This window comes from Schistocerca piceifrons, chromosome X (genome assembly GCF_021461385.2).
Source record: "Schistocerca piceifrons isolate TAMUIC-IGC-003096 chromosome X, iqSchPice1.1, whole genome shotgun sequence".
Taxonomy (NCBI): domain Eukaryota; kingdom Metazoa; phylum Arthropoda; class Insecta; order Orthoptera; family Acrididae; genus Schistocerca; species Schistocerca piceifrons.
Genome location: NC_060149.1, coordinates 246615342 through 246637329, shown reverse-complemented (window position 1 = coordinate 246637329; position 21988 = coordinate 246615342). Strand labels below are relative to the sequence as shown.

At 44.4% G+C, this 21988-nt stretch overlaps 1 protein-coding gene across 2 annotated transcripts in view; it reads right to left on the bottom strand.

The window, feature by feature from the left end:
• The window catches only part of LOC124721875, a 524898-nt gene that overhangs the window by 104141 nt on the left and 398769 nt on the right, over positions 1-21988 (bottom strand). For both annotated transcript variants that reach the window (XM_047247017.1, XM_047247018.1), the window contains 2 exons: positions 11236-11371; positions 1398-1663 (listed from right to left, as the gene is read on the bottom strand). In XM_047247017.1, the coding sequence (XP_047102973.1) occupies positions 1398-1663; positions 11236-11371 (402 nt within the window). The remainder of the gene's footprint in view (positions 1-1397; positions 1664-11235; positions 11372-21988) is intronic.

The window sequence follows — 21988 nt, the reverse complement described above, 5'->3', positions numbered from 1 at the left end:
CTGCGTGCAACATTCTGAGTCACCCAGACCCATTGGCCAGAGGCTAGCACCAGCTGGAACACGGAGCTACCGTCCCTTTGGCCGCAGTTAACACCAGAACGCGTACAGTTGCTTATGCAGAGGTGCAGTGACCAAGAAGTGGTTGGGAAGTATGGACTGCTGATGAATGGCGTCGCATTGGGTTCGGCGACGGATTGCGACTGAACACTACAACGGATGACCATCGTCGGCGTGTATGGCGGCGGTGACCTGGGGGCAGGCCCCATTCTTCCAATGTTTTGGACAGGCACAGCAGAGTTACTCCTGGGCTCATGGTGCGGAGAGCCATCGGGCATGACTTCAGGTCGCGGCTGGCAGTGATTGAGGGAACACTGATGACACAACAGTACGTCACGGACATCCTATGTGCTCATGTGTTACCTCTCATGCGAAAGAGTCGTGGTGCCATTTTTCAACAGAAGAATGCTGATCCACACATGGCACGTGTGTCAACGAACGGTCTACATGCAGGTGAGGCACCACCGTAGCCAGAACTATCGTCGATAGAACGTGTGTGGGATCAGCTCGGCCGTCAACTCCGGCCCAATGTCAGTCCAGGACATAAAGGACCAGTTACAACAGTTCTGGGCTAGACTGCGTCGCTGGAGGAAATAACGGCTTTTGGACACCTTTCGCAACCGAATTAGTGCATCATGCAGACCAGAGCGGGTGCACCACACTGATAAGCGGTCTCATACTGCTAAGTTCTTTGTGAAATTGCCTCGCTGCTGTAATCACTGAAATAACACCTCATATCCTCTCTCTCAACCCGTGAAGTTCCATTTCATTTCCTCCTCCACTTTTGGGTGCTTCGCTTTTTTTCTCAGGCAGTATATTTATCTGCCAATGGTCTTGCCGCAGTGGTAAGACCGGTTCCCGTCACATCACCGAAGTTAAGCGCTCTCGGGCTGGGCTAGCACTTGGATGGGTGACCACCCGCTCTGTCCAGTGCTGTTGGCAAGCGGGGTGCACTCAGCCCTTGTGAAGCAAATTGAGGAGCTACATGACTGAGAAGTAGTGCTCCGGTCACGAAGACTGACAACGGCCGGGAGGGCGGTGTGCTGACCACATGCACTTCCATATCCGCATCCAGTGATGCCTGTGATCTGAGGATGAAATGACGGCCGGTCGGTACCGTTGGGCCTTCATGGCCTGTACGGACGGAATTAGGTTTAGTATAGTATATTTATTTCGTTCGAATCCCTTCAAGCCAATCACAATTACAATAGTGAGGTACTTGTTTTCAAGAAAAAGTTTTGAGATCGGCGCGTGCTATTCCGTTTAGAGTACGACGCAATGCACTTTACAGACTATACCGCATTCCTGTTGCGCACATTCTCCTCAGCTGCGGACGGTACCTGCATCGGGTTGCGATGGCGGCAGTGGAGGCAGTGGTGGTGGCGGCGGGGGCGGCGGCGCTGGGGCAGGCACTGGGGGCCGCCCGTAGTCGTGGTCGTGGCGGTCGTGGCCGTAGCCGCCGCCGCCGCCGACGTCCACTGGGCATTCGCGCGAGTAAATGTCGTAGTCGCGGTCTGGCACCAGCGCCGTGTACGGGTCGATGCGGCGAAGCTCCACGTCGCTCAGCATGCAGCGGCTCTGGGGCACCCGCGCCTCCACGCTGTACCTGTGCGCACACCCAAATCAAATGGCTCTGAGCACTAAGGGACTTAACATCTGAGGTCATCAGTCCCCAAGAACTTAGAACTACTTAAACCTAACTAACCTAAGGACATCACACACATCCATGCCCGAGGCAGGATTCAAACCTGCGACCGTAGCAGTCTCGCGGTTCCGGACTGAAGCGTCTAGAACCGCACGGCCACCGCGGCCGGCTATGCTGATTTACTATGTAATAATCTGCCGATGTTACTACAAGATGTTTCACTGCATGACAGAATGGCGATGTATTTCCAACATGATGGATGTCCGGCACATGGCTCACGTGCGGTTGAAGTGGTATTGAATAGCATATTTCATGACAGGTGGATTGGTCGTCGAACCACCATACAATGGCCCGCACGTTCACCGAATATGACGTCCCCGGATTTCTTTCTGTGGGGAAAGTTGAAGGATATTTGCTATCGTGATCCACCGACAACGCCTGACAACGTGCATCAGTGCATTGTCAATGCATGTGCGAACATTACGGAGAGCGAACTACTCGCTGTTGAGAGGAATGTCGTTACACGTATTGCCAAATGCATTGAGGTTGACGGACATCATTTTGAGCATTTATTACATTAATTTGGTATTTACAGGTAATCACGCTGTAACAGCATGCGTTCTCAGAAATGATAAGTTAACAAAGGTACATGTATCACATTGGAACAACCGAAAAAAATGTTCAAACGTACCTACGATCTGTATTTTAATTTAAAATACTTACCTGTTACCAACTGTTCGTCTAAAATTGTGAGCCATACGTTTGTGACTATTACAGCGCCATCTATCACAAAGCGAAAAATGTGGCCCAACTAAAACATTCATATTTCTTTACGTACTACACGAATATGTAATAAAAATGGGGGTTCCTATTTAAAAAACGCAGTTGATAACCGTTTGACCTAAGACAGCGCCATCTAGCGGGCCAACGATAGCGCCATCTGGTTTCCCCCTTCAAGCTAGACAAGTTTCGTACTTTGTAGTTTTTTCGTTTGACGCTTATTTCGTGAGATATTTGGACCGGTCACGATCAATGGACCACACTGTATACGGCCGTGTGACTTGTTAATATACTGAGGTGACTAAAGTCATGGGATAGCGACATGTTCATATACAAATGGCGGTAGTACAGCGTACGCAAGTTTTAAAAAGGCAGAGTATTCGGGAAGCTGTCATTTATACTCAGGTGATTCATGTGAATAAGCTTCCGACGTGATTATGGTGGCACGAAGGAAATTAACAGACTTTGAACGAGGAATGCTAGTTGGAGCTACATGCATGGTTAGGGAATTCAATATTCCGAGGTCCACAAAGTGAAGAGTGTGCCGAGAACACAAAATTTCTGGCATTGTCTCTCACGACGGACGACGCACTGGCCGACGGCCTTCACTTAACGACCGAGAGCAGCGACGTTTTCAGTGCTAACAGACAAGCAAAACTGCGTGAGATAACCACAGAAATCAATGTGGGACGTACGACGAACGCATCCGTTAGGACAATGCGGCGATATTTGTCGTTAATGGGCTATGGCAGCAGAAGATCGACGTGAGTGCCTTTGCTAACAGTACGACATCACCTGCAGCGCCCCTCCACGGCTCATGACCATATCGATTGGACCTTAGACGACAGGAAAACTATGACCTGTTCAGATGAGTCCCGATGTCAGTTGGTAAGAGGCTATGGTAGGGTTCGAGTGTGATCCAGACCCTACGAAGGCATGGACCCAAGTTGTCAACAAGGCACTGTGCAAGTTACTGGTGGCTCCATAATTGTATGGACTGTGTTCAAATGGAATGAACCGATCACTGACTGGAAATGGTCATGTTCGGCTACTTGGAATCCATCTGCTGCCATCATGGATGACAGTACGCCACGTCAGTGGGCCACAATTGTTTTCGATCGGTTTGAAGAACATTCGGTACAGTTCGAGCGTTTGGTATGGTCAACCACATAGCCCGACATGAATCCCATCAAACATTTATGGGACGTTATCGACAGGTCGGTTCGTGCACAAAACCCTGCACCAGCAACACTTTCGTACCTATGGACAGTTATAGCTGCAGCATGCCTCAGTATTTCTGCAGGGGCCTTCCAACGACTTGTTGAGTCCATGCCACGTCGAGTCGCTGCGCTACGCCGGCAAAAAGAGGTCCGACACGATATTAGGAGATATCCCATGAGTTTTGTCGCCGCAGTGTAACATAGAATGATTTACAAAAAGTTTCGTTGTGAATCGGTCTATTAGCGAAAACCGTTTCAAAATCCCTACAGTAGGTCCTGAGATTAGTCTTCAAATACAGATAGAAACACGTGGCGAAGGCTTTAATTTGTAGCATGTATAGATGTTGACAACGCAACGCCAACGTCATGTTACCACTTTCGGCATGTGATGTTAGTGTAATGATGACCACTAGGTGGTAGAGATTGTTTACTGCAGTGTGGTCAGAAAAAGTAAAATAAATAAATAAATAAATAATAAGAGAGCCACACGCTTCTTCGCACAGTGGGCCAGCCGGGACAGTTTACATCAGTCACGCTAAAAATGGCGGGTTGCATCGAACACCACACAATGCACCATCTCAATAACAGGACAAGATATCAGCGGTGTGCATACGTACCTAATATGTTCCAAAACTCCGCACATAAAAATGGGATTTCACGGTGCTCATACCTCGGTTCTATTGGTGGCAAAATGGTAGGGGCAAGTGTTTTGGATAGCCCTTGGACTAGAGACCATTTGTATACCCAACAGAAGATCGCCTTAATCTCACTATCCTACAGTACAGGGACAACGTACGAATATTACTCACTCCCTCCTGGTTAGGTAAATGAAGCAAATGGGTTGGTTCTTCTTGCTTTTGATGTGGTCTGTTGTGGGCTTAATGAGACTTATGTAGGCACCATTTGTTCATGGGTGGTTCCTCGGAAAACAGCAAAAAATGGATTTATTACTACATTTTCGCCGTCACCAGCGGAGGATTCCAAGACGGCTGTTCACACCAAATGGCTGAAATTTTTGAGATATGTTCTTAGATCCCAATCTCGAACAACCGTGGAAACTTTTTTCATGTCTTTGCCCGTTTCCAAGATACAGAGGTTCAAAGTAACCCTACTTCTACACGTAAAATCCGGTATGAAGCGAAATCTAAATAATAAATAACTGTAGCAAACTGGTTAAATTTTATCGATATATTCTCTAGGCGTTAATCTAGAAGAGCCATTTCCTCGTTTTCAAAAATCTGTATCGATTATCGAGAAATACCTCAAAAACTTGTTTTCTTTTGGTACCAAATCCCAGTCGCGGATTCCGAGACAGCTATGCAAACCAAATGTCTGCAATTTTGATGATCTCGATCTGGAACAATATTGAAAATTTTCTATGTATCGTTATCTGGTTCCGAGATACAGAGGCTCGGAGTTACTGTACTTGTACACGTAAAAAATGGTTCGTATGGTTCTGAGCACTATGGGACTTAAACATCTGAGGTCATCAGTCCCCTAGACTTAGAACTCCTTAAACCTAACTAACCGAAGGACATCACACACATCCATGTGCAAGGCAGGATTCGAACCTGCGGCCGTAGCAGCAGCGCGGTTCCGAATTGAAGCGCCTAGAACCGCTTGGCCACAGCGACCGGCAGTACACGTAAAATACGCACATAAAATGCGGTGTGAAGCGAAGAAGTAGTTTCTAAAGTGACGCAGCACGTAGAAATATGCTGTAGTGTGTCTCCGTTGTCACCTGGAACCACGTGTTGAAGTACTGATTCACATGCAAATTTTATTTGTCCGTAACATCCAGTGTGAAGCGAAAAACTACTTTTGCTTTACTTCAATTTCACATAAGTAGACTACCTAAATTTTACAGACATGCATTTCTGTTCATGAGTTACATGCCCGGCTGCAAAAGAAGGGTACCAACGGAGAAATGCTCCTATTGGAACTCAATAAATGAGAATATTTTTCGGTTTATTTAAGAGACTCTGAATGAAAAATGGAGTAGCAACTGTCTAATTCTACTTTCCGCAGCATTGTTCAAAATTTTCCCAAAAATTTTGGCATGCGAATATATTAGCGTTTTTTTATGCAAAGAGAGAGAAAGACAGCCTCAGTGACATAGAAACGTAAAAGTAATAAATATTGGAAGACATTAGACAGTGGTTGTGTTATAAGTCACAGTTAGGGGAGCGAGTGGGAGTTTGAGGTGAGCTGCGTGTTAAAAAAAGCACTAATATGTTCTCATGCCCAAATTTTTGGGAAAATTTTTAAATGCGCTGAGGAAGGTACATTCAGGCAGCAGGCACTCCACTTTTCAGTCATAGTCTTTTAAATGAACAGGTACATACCCGTATTTTTTGTGCTCGGATATGACGATTTTTCCGCTGGTATAATGATGTATGCTTGTGAATGTTGAGACCTCTCTCACATGTTCAGTTAGACTCAATGGGCACTGACAGAAAGACAATGAGGACCTAACTGCGAATGAATGGGAACTATAATTTTTCCGCTCATGCATTATTCTGAAATGTAACATTTCTCTTTTTATGATACCATTTACGCAGGTTAAGTCCAGTGAGTGTGTTGTGTAGTAGAGACCCATCGATCAACTTGCGCCATATGCGCCCGAGTATTGTGTTGCAGGCTGTGTTCCAAAAACGAACAGCTTAGCGAGAGAAGCTGGGACACTTCCTACAGAACTTGTCCATTATTTTGTAGGACAACTTTCGGGTGCAGTCGGTGTGAGTTGTGACTGATTTGTTTGATCGATGCGTCTGGAAAGAGCTGTCCTACCCACCACACTCCCATAACTTAAGCCCCTATAACTTCAACTTGATTCCTAAGATGAACGAAGCACTTTGTGGGATTCGCTTCAGAACTGTTACAGAGAGTCGTCGGGCAATAATAGCTCTATTCGAATCGACACAAAACTGGCGCTGCTAAGGAATACTGCGACTTCACATCGTTGACAGCAGGTTATGTACAATGCCGGTGACGACTTTGAAGGTCAGTAAAACTTTGAAACATGTTTCTATTTCGTATAACTTCTAAATAAATAGTTGCCACTATCAAAGTTCCAACCCTCGTACACAAATGCAGCGAGAATTTAATATTCAAGCTGCACCGTTTACCAAAAAAATGGTTCAAATGACTCTGAGCACCATGGGACTTAACATCTGTGGTCATCAGTCCCCTAGAACTTAGAACTACTTAAACCTAACCAACCTAAGGACATCACACACATCCATTCCCGAGGCAGGATTCGAACCTGCGACCGTAGCAGTCGCACCGTTTACCACACAGATGGTACAGTTAGACATTAGTGGGTCATCGGACGACTAACGGAACTATGTAAACAAGTCGCACAGTGATGAACATGAAACCGGAGGGGTTTATAAATATTAGAGAAATACGCAAAAAGACAGCCGCCACAGAATTTCTGTTCATGTCATATCATGTGAGACGGCGATTCACCTACGCTCTTGACGTTACAGCATTGGAACATCGTGGATTGGAAAGTGTAGCTTCATTAGATGAGTCGCGTACAGATTTTTCAACGTTTCGAACTGAGGGTCGGACTTGACTGCGGTGTCGACACGTTGGTGGTTGCGTATAAATAACTCGCCTGATTGAACACTGGAGAGAAAAAAAAATTAATTGTGGTAAGGTCTTATGGGACAAACATGCTGAGGTCATCGGTCCCTAAGCTTACACACTACTTAATCTAACTTAAACTAACTTAGGCTAAGGATGACACACACACCCATGCCCAAGGGAGGGAGGACTCGAACCTCCGACGGGGGGACCAGCGCGGACCGTGACAAGACGCCCAGACCGCGCGGCTACCCCGCGCGGCGAACACAGGAAAGAACCAGGAATTTTGCGGTAAATTGTAATTGTGTAGTAGGTAGTGATTCCAGTGTTACTTATAGAACACTGCAGTACACACAAACTGTAGCTATCTTCCTCGGTACGTATACCCTCTCCCTCCCTCCTCTCCACACTTAATGCAGTAGGATTGTATGCAGCGATTAAAAGAAATATTTCTTATCCAGACAAATATGGCCTCTTCAGCATCATTGTAAGTCATCCTGTAACATTATAACCTTTTTGTTTTAGAAAAACAAACACGATTATAAATAAAATGTAAAAGGCTTAAACTTACAAGAGCATCCTGTTATAAGGAGTTTATTTTCGTGATTTATGTGAAATGGAATTACGTGAAATGGAATTACGTACTGTGTTGTCTCCTGTAGCAAAGCATCTCTGGAAGTTATTCGAGTTTCCACTATATGTATCATCGTTGTTTTGATCAAATGTCATACCTGTCCTTTCGATGTAGGCAAGCTGGTGGTTTCGGGTTAATCAGTGAATCCCTGACAGCAAGAGGAAATCTAGGTGAGGTACTGAAAACTACTATATGCACTGTCATCACAGTACACACATTCTTGTTGAACTGTGTTTGATAAACGAATAGTAGGTGAAGAACAGAACTTAATGATACAAACGGGAGCCAGTAAGGAACACTGTTGTTTCTGGTTACAAGATCATTGTGACGAAAGTTTTTCCGAGCTTGATATGCGTCTAGAGAGCAAAGTATCAACGAAAACAGTGCTACGGGGGCTATAAAAATAAAAGTTCCGTAGTTGAGGCGCTAGAGCCAAACTTCTTGCAAGCGACCTGAATTCCAGGATACTGCGTCTTTAAAGACAATGTTATTGCTACTCACATGTCTAGTATTGGTCTTATAATTACAAGCATGAAACAGCACGTCTTTCCCGATCTCTCCAGTTGCCAGAGTTGAATATTTATCGAGGCATTGAGGTCTGTATTGAAAAATATGCTCACATAGCTGCAACAGAAATATAAAGATATTTTTCTACAATTTTTTGGGAATATTTCTCAGTATTGTCGACTGAGGTACCTACATAGAAAATTTTATTGTGTTTCGAGAAAAGTCTATTGTTTTTTCAAGAAAATATCTACTGTTTTCATGAAGAATGTGTCTTTGTTCAATATATTTCAAATGATTTTTTAAGAATGAATTTAATTATATTTTACTTCAAGAAAAGGAATTACATTGTCCTCCTCAAGAAGAGGTTATTTCATTCGTTTAAAAGACGAAGTTATTTATTTGTTTTTCAGGAAGAAGCACATATGCTTTTCAGAAGAAGTTTTGGTTTTCAGAAGACTTACTTCACTAGTGTGAAACACGCTTCAGGACAAATTTTATGACGAATATATCATTACAAGCTACAAGCCTGAGGCGATTGAGGTATTATTTATTATGTGTATAAGGTGGGCCGGAAAGGGTTTAAGGAGGCCCTATCGGAAAATTAAAAAAAGGCATGTATATGACTGAGTGTGGTTTTTAGGCTGTTTTCAAGACTCGTTTGCACAAATGCTGGGACAGCTTCCAGTCTCTGCTTCAGAATATACCATACGGAAACAATGAAAGTACGATAACACACAAAACGAAGTTTACACAGTTTTAATTTGCCACTAATTTACAAGACAGCACACACTCCGCTAAAGAGAGAAAGTTTCATTCTGACAAGTTCACAGGATTCACAGACAGACGGCGCATATGACTTACCTCCCTTTGGTTAACTGACGATTGTGGCGTAAGCAACGGGATCCAGATTCAGAGTTAAAGTTAAATTATTTTACCAGATCGCGAAAACATGACCACGCACAACGAGGAAACGCTAGGAAGGAAAGAAATTTCGGAAAACCACAGGAAATCTGAGTCTGGTTTGCGTGACAAGGACTTTAATCCCATTTTTCAAGACACGAGTTGATTGCCACATTCACTGCTTTATCCCCCTTGGAAATGTCCGCAGCTCGTGGTCTAGGGGCTAGCGTTGCTGCCTGTGGATCACGGGGTCCCGAGTTCGATTCCCAACCGGGTTGGGGATTTTCTCTGCGGGAGGACTGGGTGTTTGTGTCGTCCTCATCATTTCATCATCATTCGTGAGAGTGGCTAGATCGGATTGTGTAAAGATTAGACTGTGTAAAAATTAGGACTTTGTACGGGCGCTGATGACCACGCAGTTGAGTGCCCAACAAGCCAAACATCATCATCACCCCTTGGTAATCGAGGCAGAGTGCTGTGTTCATCAATAAACAGCCATACATAGAGAGGGTGCCACTCAGCACGACCAGCCTCCAGAGAGGCGCAACATAGTTCTGGTTACGCGCCATACAGGGCGCACACAACTCAGACTACGTTATGCTTTCGCATTTCGTCACCCATATAGTTCCGGGGTACACGTGAAATACGGGCCCCTCAACGAACCTGTGACGTCACACTAATCAGCTTGCCCGACAAACTTCGTAAACGCGCGGCTGCATGTAGGGTCCACGCGATATCAGTACGTCAATGGAACGGTACCCATATAGGTTTTAACCTTGTCGAGTGCTATCGAGAGCTTGCATGCATTTAAAAGTGCAGTTAATAATTATTAAACTCTTCTGCAATAGTTACTCACTCTCCGCCGGAGTCGGCTGCTGGCAATCGTTAGACCTGTAGTGTCACGCGTTGTGAACGTCCATTGGTCAAACACAGATATAAGCAGACGGAGTGTTCCACTACGCTGGTATCACCACAGAAATTAGTTCGACAGTATCAGCACCGTGTATCAAGACAGAATTAGGATCTGTATACACTCGCCACCCAGAAGAGCCCAACTGGAAATCCTACAAGTCATATTAATAATCGTTTATTGGATTCAGGATTAGATTAGTGTTCAAAGACTGATCAGTGCAAAGGACTCTGAACTACACTGCCACTCACTCTCTTCACATTCAATTGACGTGAGGTATAAGTTACTTTAATAAATTATTGTTGCTAATCTGTGTTGCCATAATTTCTGCTATAGTTTGCCTAAACATGTTTGGACCTGTGATGAGGCTTTATAGTAGCTGCGTGCAAGCAAGCACCACATAACAGCAATTGCTTTCAGCGATAGGGTGTTCTCTTCCTGCGACATTTTTGTTGGGCGCTAAGAGTATTTAATGAATACAACACAGAGCATATGCTCACTTCGACAAGCGTGCGGAAGGAGTTTACCCGTGGACTGGTTGCAGGAACATTCCAGGAACAGAGCTGACTAAAGGATATAAATCCAGGTATTCGCTTCAGTTAAGCGAAGAAAAATACAGTTAAGGATGTCCAGATGGTGGTTTGAATATCCTCCATCTGAAGTACGAATCTACTTTCTTAAAAACTGTGCCAATCCATTGGTAACTGGAAAATGAAGGAAGGAAATTAGGGTTTAATGCTCAGTCGGCAACGGGATCTCTGGAGATAGTACACACGCTCTGGTTGGTGAAGGATGGAGGATAAAATTTTCCGTGTCTTTTTCAAAGGATAAAACTACATGTGGATGGCTGGACGACAATTAGAACTGGCGTCCACTCGAATGTAACTCCAGTGTCTTACCACTGCGCCATATCACTTTGCTCGGTGAACTGAAGCAGAGAATCCAAAGCAAGTGTCATTAGTAGCAACCGTTAGCATGCAGCAGTGCTGACCTGTAGCTGAAGGAGAGGCAGGGAAAACGTTGCTCAACGAGGCAGGCGTGTTCGCAGGCGATCAGCGAACCCTCCAGCTGAGTCAGCACCACCGACCGGTCCAGCCGGAAGCCGACGCGCGCTCGGACGAAGCAGTCTGCACAGACAATCAAAAGTTTTTTATTTATTTATTTATTGTTCCGTGGGACCAAATTAAGGAGAAGTCTCCATGGTCATGGAACGAGTCAATACATGAAATTATAACACGATAGTGGAAACAGATACAATGAAATATAAGAAGCGTATTCAAGCGACAATTCGTAAGTTTAAATAAAGAAAATCAACAATGTAACACTGGAATTTGCTTAATTTTTCAGCTCTTCCAGGAGCTCCTCGACAGAATAGAAAGAGTGAGCCATGAGGAAACTCTTCAGTTTAGACTTTAAAGCGTTTGGGGTACTGCTAAGATTTTTGAGTTCTTGTGGTAGCTTATTGAAAATGGATGCAGCAGAATAGTGCACTCCTTCCTGCACGAGAGTCAAGGAAGTGCATTCCACATGCAGATTTGATTTCTGCCTAGTATTAACTGAGTGAAAGCTGCTAACTCTTCGGAATAAGCTAAGATTGCTAACAAAAAACGACATAACAGAAAATATATACTGTGAGGGCAATGTCAGAATTCCCAGACTATTGAATAGGGGTCGACAAGAGGTTCTCGAACTTACACCACATATAACTCGAACAGCCCGTTTTTGAGCCAAAAATACCCTTTCTGAATCAGAAGAATTACCCCAAAAAAGAATACCATATGACATAAGCGTATGAAAATATGCGAAGTAGACTACTTTTCGTGTTGAAGTGTCACTTATTTCAGATACTGTTCTAATGGTAAATAAAGCAGCATTTAGTTTCTGAACAAGATCCTGGACATGGGCTTTCCACAACAGCTTACTATCTATCCGAACGCCTAGGAACTTGAACTGTTCCGTCTCGCTTATAATATACCCACTCTGTCTGATCAAAATATCGGTTCTTGTTGAATTGTGAGTTAGAAACTGTAAAAACTGAGTCTTACTGTGATTTAGCATCAAATTGTTTTCCACAAGCCACGAAATTATTTCATGAACTACATTATTTGATAATGTTTCAATATTACACACAAGATCCTTCACTCCAAGCTGGTGTCATCAGCAAACAGAAATATTTTTGAATCACCTGTAATACTAAAAGGCATATCATTTATATAAATAAGAAACAGCAGTGACCCCAGCACCGACCCTTGGGGAACGCCCCACTTAACAGTGCCCCATTGGGACTGAACATCACTACCACTCTTAATATTGCGGAGAATTACCTTCTGCTTTCTGCTCTTAAAGTAAGAGGTGAACCAATTGTAAGCTACCTCCCTTACTCCATAATGGTCCAGCTTCTGCATTAATATTTTGTGGTCAACACAGAATAGAAGGAGTGAGCCATGAGGAAACTCTTCAGTTTAGACTTTAAAGCGTTTGGGGTACTTCGTTAAATCAAAGAAAACACCTAGCGTTCGCAACCTTTTATTTAATCCGTCCAAAACCTCACAGAGAAAAGAGAATATAGCATTTTCAGTTGTTAAACCATTTCTCACTTATGGTTAGGTAGTGCATCAAAAGGATAATCCTGCAATGATACCGAATGCTCATAACATTTCAGCAACAAACTCCTGGCTTCTCAATACGTCAGAGAATCATTAGAAGAAACATGTCCTGCCAAAAAGGTATTTTATATTAACAATATTTGTAAGAGAAAGTTTTCAGTGTAAAAAGTAATGGAACATCTGAAATATGATACATGTCCAAGAAGTTTGAGAAAATGTGAAAAGTTTTTTTTTTTTTTGTGTGTGGTCGAGGAAGAAGGATCAGTTCCCGCTTACCCCGTGCTATGGGCAACGTATGGCGCGCGAATTCACTATGTGACGGAATTACACCATTATCGGTGCAGGAAACATTAACTGGCAGACCACGGTCAACATCCTAGGTTCTAGACGTGTGAAATTTCAAAAAATGGCTCTGAGCACTATGGGACTTAACATCTGAGGTCATCAGTCCCCTAGAACTTAGAACTACTTAAACCTAACAAACCTAAGGACATCACACACATCCATGTCCGAGGCAGGATTCGAACCTGCGACCGTAGCGGTCGCGTGGCTCCAGACTGTAGCGCCTAGAACCGCTCGGTGACACGGGCAGGCGTGTGAAATTTGTTTTCGAAGCGTTACCAGTATAACTTTGATCCGAAAGACGAGGTTTAATAGTCACAATGCCTACTTCACTGATAGTAGTCTGAAACTCGTATTAACACCAAAGATCTATCTCCAGTGGTATGGAAGATAAAACGTCAATTACCGTCAAACAGAGTGGAAACGCAAAAGCAAGCGAAACACATGTTTTTGACGTGGAAGGGTGCAAATCAGCATTTGAGAACAAACGGGCAATAAGATCGATTCCCGCATAGTTGATATGTCTTATTGCATCATTTGGGTTCATATACAACAATGCGCAACAATGCTGATGTCTGCGTAGAATCAGTCGATACTTGTAAACGAGGCTCACATGCATTGACTAGCGAGTCTTCAACCACAAAATATGACCACAGCACCGGATGGGCACTACCTTGTCTGCATGACAAGAAATGATCTTTTCATAAATCAGCATTGATTCAGGGAGCATCGTTCATGCGAAACTCAGCTTGTCCATTTCTCACACGATATCCTGTGAACCATGGCCGAAAGGCAACAGGCAGAGTCTATATTCCTAGCTTTCCGGAAAGCGTACCACACTGAAAATTGTTAACGAAAGTCCGAGCATACATAATAAGTTTCTCAAATATGTGAGCGGCTCAAAGACTTCTCAAGTGGTAGAACCCAGTGTTCTCTACATATATAAACAATCTGACGGATTGGCTGAGAAGCAACTTGCGACTGTCTGCTGATGATACAGGAAAGTGTCGTCATTGAGTGACTGTAGAATACAAGATGACTTATAATTTCCAGTTGATGTGATCAATGGCAGGTTACTATAAATGTAGAAAAATGTAAGTTAATGCAAATGTAGTCTTAGTGGCGTGGTGCTTGATACAGTCAGGTCGATTAAGTTCGTAGCGTAACGTTGCAAAGCGGTGTGAAATGGATCGAGTGCTTAAGGCCGAAAGAAGGGAGAACTAAGATAGTGCAACTCATCTATAAAGGTCCGCGGCTCGTGGTCGTGCGGTAGCGTTCTCGCTTCCCGCACCCGGGTTCCCGGGTTCGATTCCCGGCGGGGTCAGGGATTTTCTCTGCCTCGTGATGACTGGGTGTTGTGTGATGTCCTTAGGTTAGTTAGGTTTAAGTAGTTCTAAGTTCTAGGGGACTGATGACCATAGCTGTTGAGTCCCGTAGTGCTCAGAGCCATTTGAACCATCTGAACCATCTATAAAGCAGACCGCGGAGAGAATACTAGTGCGATCCATTCTTGAGGGCCGCTCGCATGTTTGATAACCTCATCAGGTCGGATTAAAGGAGGGCATCGAAGCAATTCACAGGTGTGCTGCCAGACTGCCAGATTTGTTACTGGTAGGTTCGATCAACTCGCAAGTATTAAGGAATTCAAATGGGAAACCATGGACGGAAGACAACGTTCTTTTCGAGAAACACTACTGACAAAATTTAGAAAACAGGTATTTTCACGTGACTGCAGAACGATTCCGCTGGCACTAACGTACATTTCACATAAGGACCGCGAAGACAAGAGTAGAGAAAATAGGGTTTGCGCAGAAGCACATATAGACAGTCGTTTTTCTCCTGCGGCATTTGAGAGTGGAACATGAAAGTGAATTAATGTAGTTGTACAAGATACCCTCCGTCGTGCATTGTGTGGTGACTTACAGTGTATGTATGTAGAAAAGAAGAAACGAGCGAGGTTTTAAAATGAAAATCACTGAAGCTATTGTAATTCCATTACCTACGGAAGGAAATGTCATGACTATGAGAGCGCTAAAGCCCAAAACTCGCCGTAAGAGAGACATGGGCGCACATCCACGTTACTACAGAGCGAGCACGTACACACGTCGACCATCCACTGCAATTAGTAGCCCTGAAAACAGAGAAATGGGTGTAGTGCGTTTCCTTACAGTGGAAGGAGTGCGGGGAACGGAAATTCATCGAAGAGCGTCACACGTTTACTGAGAGCACTGCATGTTAAAGATCAGAAACGAGTTCTATATATTTGCTTTAAACTCACAAGTAGGCTGCCCATTTGAGTCTGTCGTCGTGTACAAGAGGAAGCAGAGAAGAGAAATTTGTATGGATGTACATGAGTGTATTGTAGTACACCAGTATAGTTAACTTGGTGTAGTCAGGAAAATTTCAAAGACCTTTCTTGGCGACGCAAGAAGCAGGGCAAAACGGGTCAATAGCCAGGCAGGATTCCAGAGAGAAATGACCGTTGATGGTGCAGCAGCGAACACGGAAGCTATGGCTGGTGACACACTGAATGAGCTGTGCGCCTGAGCGAAAAAAAAAAAAAAAAAAGTGTGTGAGTTCTTAAGTGACCAAACCTCAGAGGTCATAGGTCCCTGGACTTACACACTACTTAAACTATCTTATGCTAAGAACAACACACACACCCATGCCCGAGGGAGGACTCGAACCTCCGGCGGGAGGGGCCGCGCAGTCAGCGACATGGCGCCTGCCCGAGCGAGCAACGTAGCAGAATGACATGGCGACAGAGAGATATCGTCATAATGGTATCTCAAGGGAGCCTGAGTTGGAAGCAACAACAAACATTTAGCTCTGCAGAATACGCCTACTACCGCTCCTGAAAGGTGGAGTTGAGATACATTTCAGACGGTGACTGAACAAGAAAAGCTGGGAGGATGGTTTTATTACCGCCTCGCAGTAGCAGAGCACACAAGCCCGTGTTGTATAAATCCTACTTCCGTTCTGGTGGCTAATCAGTTTTTAGAAATCCAGCCTGGAGAGGAGGCCTCCATCTGCTCGTATAGTCGCTTTAGATCTTCTATGGAGCAGCGAGTTCAGTCTAAAGAAACTTAGACGCTGTTAAGATGAAGTACCAACTACCGAGTCAAAACTGACAGAGCTGTGGCCGCCACCATCCAGGAAGTCCTCTGGAGGCTTAACTAGCATGAACAGGGAGCAGATCGTCAGCTTTTTTGCAGTGAACACATAGTGCGTAGTGGGGGTGATCACTCTGTTCTAGAAATAATTCGAAAGCCGAGATCGCTTAAATACTGTTTAGTGGATAACCGGTTTCAACACACTAAAGGTGCCATCAGCGGATCTGAATGTAGATTAACATTTATAAACCATTTGGATATAACGATACATGAGGTAGACTAGCTGATACAAAAACATTGTCACAAAAAATGAAACACAACTGCTCTCATGGTCATTCTTTTCCGTAAGATATTTAAAACCGAAGTCACAAGATAAAACTATTGGTGCATGACCGCTGCTCGATTCAGATTCGATAATGGCACCTTTAGTGTGTTGAAACAGGTTATCCAATAAACAGTATTTAAGCGATCTTGGCATTTAAATTATTTCTAGATCGTCACCTGTCGTCGTGGGTGTGAGCCACTGCTGCTGCCCGCCTCCATCCGCGTGGCAGACTTTTCACCAGTCGGGAGGCGACAGCACTCCACTCCAGGACTTCACGTACTCCGAGCAGAGCTGGTAGGCGCCTTTCCTGTGTGCGGTCTACGATGGGGTCACGGGAGTCGTGAGCATCATTTCACGGAAGCTGTGTGTAGGCTCACTCGGCGTTGGCGCAGCTGAATGCTAACGTAGGCCAGATCGCTGGCTTTGTGTCGTCGTTGCAGCTGAGTCAACGCACCGCCCAGCTGTGTGCTGACGGGTGTATTCCACGCAGGAACGTCACCGCTGTCCCCAACAGCTTTAGCTGTCTGAATGTGGGTATCGAAACTGTAGTATTCTGTGGACCATAAATGTTTGCAACTTTAATATTGTTTTTAACGACTTAGGGCATCAGACAGGCACCTAATCTCCGAATTGACATGATCTGCATCCTTGGATGGTCAACTGTGGACCTCCTTAACTCGATACACTACCCACCGTTGCGCCCTACCCCTAGGGTGCTACAGCATATATAGGGTGAGCATTAATAGAACCGACAAACTACAGGGACAGATTCCTGACTGGAAATAGAGAAAAAAAGTTCGATGACGCACCCTTACGACGGTAGTTGGCGCTCAAATCACGTGCTCTTTGTTTCTTGTTGGATACAGGCTGTGTGATTGACGCGGCGAACTGAAAGCAGCAGAATGTTCCGGTATTCATATCGGGAATAAGCCGACATAGTGTTTGTGTACTGCCAAGGAGATGGAAACGGTCGAGAGGCAGCACGGCTATACCAAACCAAGTATCCTCACAGACAGCAGCCACATCACACAACATTTAAAGCCCTTTTTGGGCGGTTGTGTGAGCATGGGCCCTTTCAGACAGAAGAACGTGCAGGGAAGCGGCGGACTGTGCGTACACTAGATTTAGAAGCCAGGTTCTACAGGATGTTGAGGTGAACCCTAGTATAACTCCAGGGAAGTGGCCTGCCAACATGGTCCAAAAGTACGATTATGTGTATCCTGCATGATATACCATCCCATAAGGCCGCTTTGAACATCTGTTGAGACGTGGATACGATGCAGCTTGGTACTGTGTTCCGGGACGATTTGTTGTCGTTGCACGCACACCGTCCATTTCTGGACACGGACTTTTTTTCCCTCCATTTCTAGTCAAGAATCCGTCGCTGTAGTTTGTCGGTTTTATTAATGTTCACCCTGATAAAATCACCAATACTCAAATATGGTACGTCATTGCACTATATGTACCGATATGATGTAACATTAATAATACAGAAAAATTGCATGACGGATTCCCGACTGGAAATGGAGGAAAAAAGGTTCTTTGAACATGGATTTTGCCTTGGTGGGAGGACTAAAATAGGGTCCGATTAGTCTCGTGATGCAAACTGAGTAGCTTCGTGAAAGAGGAAGTAGCGGTAACTAGTGTAATAACGAGACAACGGTCGGGAGACTGGGGTGCTGACGTCCCTCCATACGCATCTGCATGACGCCATTGGTTGAGGATGACACAGTGGTTGGACGGAGCCGAGTGGCCCGTCTTTGGTTTTGGCTGGATTATTCTTGTCCTTTTCATGTTCCATTCGCGATTGCTACAAGGGAAAATGATTGTAGGTACCCTGCTGTATTAGTCCGAATTCATCCAATTATAGCGTTGTGACTATTAAGCTGGGACCACTGAAGAGCCAAATCATTATGACCACCTATTTAATAGCATGTTGGTCAATCTTTGGAACGCAATACAACAGCGATTCTGCATGGTATATATTCACAAATACTTGGTAGTGTATCAGAGGTGTCTGGCACCAGATGTCAAGCAGTTTCGTAAATTACAGGTCGGTGCTTTGTGGGCGCAGGACTGGCGCCCGATAGTATGCCAAATGTGTGCTATCTGGTTCAGATCAGGTGAATATCATGGCAAAAACATCGACATGAGTTCAGAATCATCCTCCTCAGACCATTGTAAAATAATTAGGGTCCTGTGACACGGCAGTTATTATGCTGGAAGATGCTATGACTGTCAGGGCAGACATGAAGCGTGAAAGGATGTCGATGGTTCAAAATACTGTTCACATAATCCACAGCTATCATGGTGGCTTCGATAATTACGTCGCATGGAAGCCCAAATAAATGTATGTGTTACTTCCCCTAACGGCCTGCACGACTACATCCGATGTGTAACAAGAAACGTCATTCATCCAACCAGGCGACACGTTTTCATTCATCCATGGTCCAATTCCGATGATCGCGTGCCCATTGCGAACGTAATTGACGATGGTACTGAGTCAAAATAGAACACGCTTGCTCGTCTCCTGCGGAGCCTGATGTTCAGCAATGTACGCTGAACGTGTGCTCCGAAACACTTGTGCTTCTACCAACATTGTAAATGTCGTCAGATCTGTCGCAGATCGCCACTTATACTGCCTTACAGAGCGGGCAAGCCTCTGATATCCACGTCTGTAATGTGACGCGAACGTCCAACACTGTGTCACCTACTCGTATTTTCACCATCCTTAAAGCACGTTACGCAGACGGCCACTATAGTAGCCCGGGAACGATCGACCAGCTTCGGCGTTTCGTGGGCGCTCGTTCTCAGGCGCCATACCTAACGATGCGCCCTTTGCTCAAGTCGCTTATGTCGCAGGATTTCGCCATTTGCGGCCGGTATCGTCACTCAGATGATTCTTCCGTCATTCCTGCTTTGATTACAGTATATACTTTCCTTACGTGTTTGCATCCTCAATAGCAAGCATTCAATCTCGCGATAGGCAGTGGTTGTAAGGTTTTCGCTCATCATTATATATATTGAAGGAATTAATATGTTTCTTGATGAAGTTTGGAACTTAGGTGCTTAAAATTTTCCGACTAAGGCACTCGGCAATACATAACTTTCTAATGATGTCGGTCAATTTGTCGGCCATTTCTGTGACGTGTTAACTCTGACCAAACGGAGAGGTAGGGCGTTCCATTCCTCCACCAGCGCGATTGGCAACTGCTGGACAGTTGTTGGTCCATGTGTACATGCTGCAAAACGTCTTCTCATGCATTCCAAGCGTGCTCGATTGGATTTAAGTCTGGGAAACGGGCAGTCCAATCACTGAATATCCTCTAGTTCCAAAAACTTCTCTATCTGTGCAGTTTGATGCGGTCACTTATTGTCATATGTAAAAATGAAGTCAAAGCCGAATACACCCTCGAAGAAACGTACATGGTGAAGGAGTACAGTACTCACAATAAGGTCGACCGAAGAGTGTACAGTGTTCAAATATTTGGAGATGAGCACACGCATGCAACATTATGCCTCCCCACGTCTTAACAGTTGGACAACCAAAACGATCGTATTCGACAATGTTGGACGTACCCTTATATGTCGAGAGATGAAAACACGTGACGTACCCAGGTACATAGTCGAACATGATCGTTTCGGTGGTTCAGGTGTTATGCTGTGGGGAGGCATATAGTTTCATGGCTGTACTGACCTCCAGATCTTTGAGGACGGTACATTCGCTGGTCAACGTTATTGTGGCTCTGTAAATCTTCTCCACGTGTATTTTTCAGGGGCGTATTCGGTCATTACTTCGCTTTTATGGATGGCAATGCGCGACCGTATCGAACTGCTCAGCTACAGTAGAGGAGCTCTTGGAACTAGAGGATACTTAGGCGACTGGACTGGCATGACAGTTTCCTAGACTTAAATCCCATCGATCACGTGTGGGATGCTTTGGAGAGACATATTGCAGCACGTCCACACTCACCAATGAGCATCCAGCAGTGGTGGCGCAATAGGCCCCATCACAAGAATTCCTTACCAACCATAAATCCAGCATGGGAGTATGATGCAGAGCATGCACTGCCGTCCGTGGTGATCACACACCCAGTTAAGAACCACGTCCCACCTTTTGTAATGTCCAGTCAATAGCGGTGACTTCAGTGAATGTCTTTGAATAAAAGTGTAATTTCTGTTCGTCTCATTGTGTAGTTCTTTGAGTTGCCTTCTGCACTACACTGCAGCAGTTAGTTCTTTATATGTACGGTCCAAATTTCATCGAGCTGTATTACTTCTTCAGTCCGGAACCACGCTGCTGCTACAGTCGCAGGTTCGAATCCTGCCTCGGGCATGGATGTGTGCTGTCCTTAGGTTACTTAGGTTTAAGTAGTTCTAAGTCTAGGGGACTGATGACCTCAGATGTTAATTCCCAAAGTGTTTATAGCCATTTGAATCATTTTTTGTGTTACTTGGCAGTGATACATCATGCGAAAGCTACTTTCGTTCTTAAATTTCGCACTCCATTGTACATGGCGTTACTCCTGTCTGCTTTACAGGGTTGCGCTAAGATATTAACCATTTTCATTTAGAACGTTTCAGATAAGCTGTTTTACTATGTAGCTTACAAAATAATAAGTGGAAGAATACTTATTTAGATAGGGAAAAGTAAGAAATTTACTCTTTCTGCGGAGTTATGAATATTGTTTATTTAGTTATTTTCCAGAGCTATAGAAATTAGTTTTAATTTTTTAAATAGTACTTTTTGTTTGTAGTGTTGCTGGTGTATTTAAACCAACTGTGTGTAAACCAATTACAATTACATTTCTATCGATTTTACTTAGTGAGCTAGAAACATTCAAATTTTTAGATATGGGTACCGCACGCTTTACATAATCATTGGCTTTGTATAGATATATGTTGGGCGAGGGAATGTTCATTCAAGTGAGGTGCACAAACGGGTACCCATTTTCGAGAATGCCTAACCCAGTGGAAACCCCAAGAAAATAACAGCTGTCGTCAAGTGCATTTATGAAAACTACACATGCCAGATTTAACATTAAGGTCTGCTTTCAGATCCAATAGCAGTGAAAACAGGGGTTAAGCAGGGCTGCATGCTCTCACCGATACTTTTTTAACATAGTACTTAATCTTGTAATGGCGCAAGCAATAGATAAAGTGAGAGCAATAAAACGGAGCAATGGGACACATCTAGAAGACCTAGATTTTGCAGATGACCTTTGCCTTCTATCCCACAGCCTCAAAGACATGAAAGAGAAGCTGGAAGATCTGAAATCTGCAGCGAAGGAAGTTGCTTGAAAATTAACGCCCAAAAAACTACAGACATGCGGGCAAATGATAACAGCACTGCAGAGC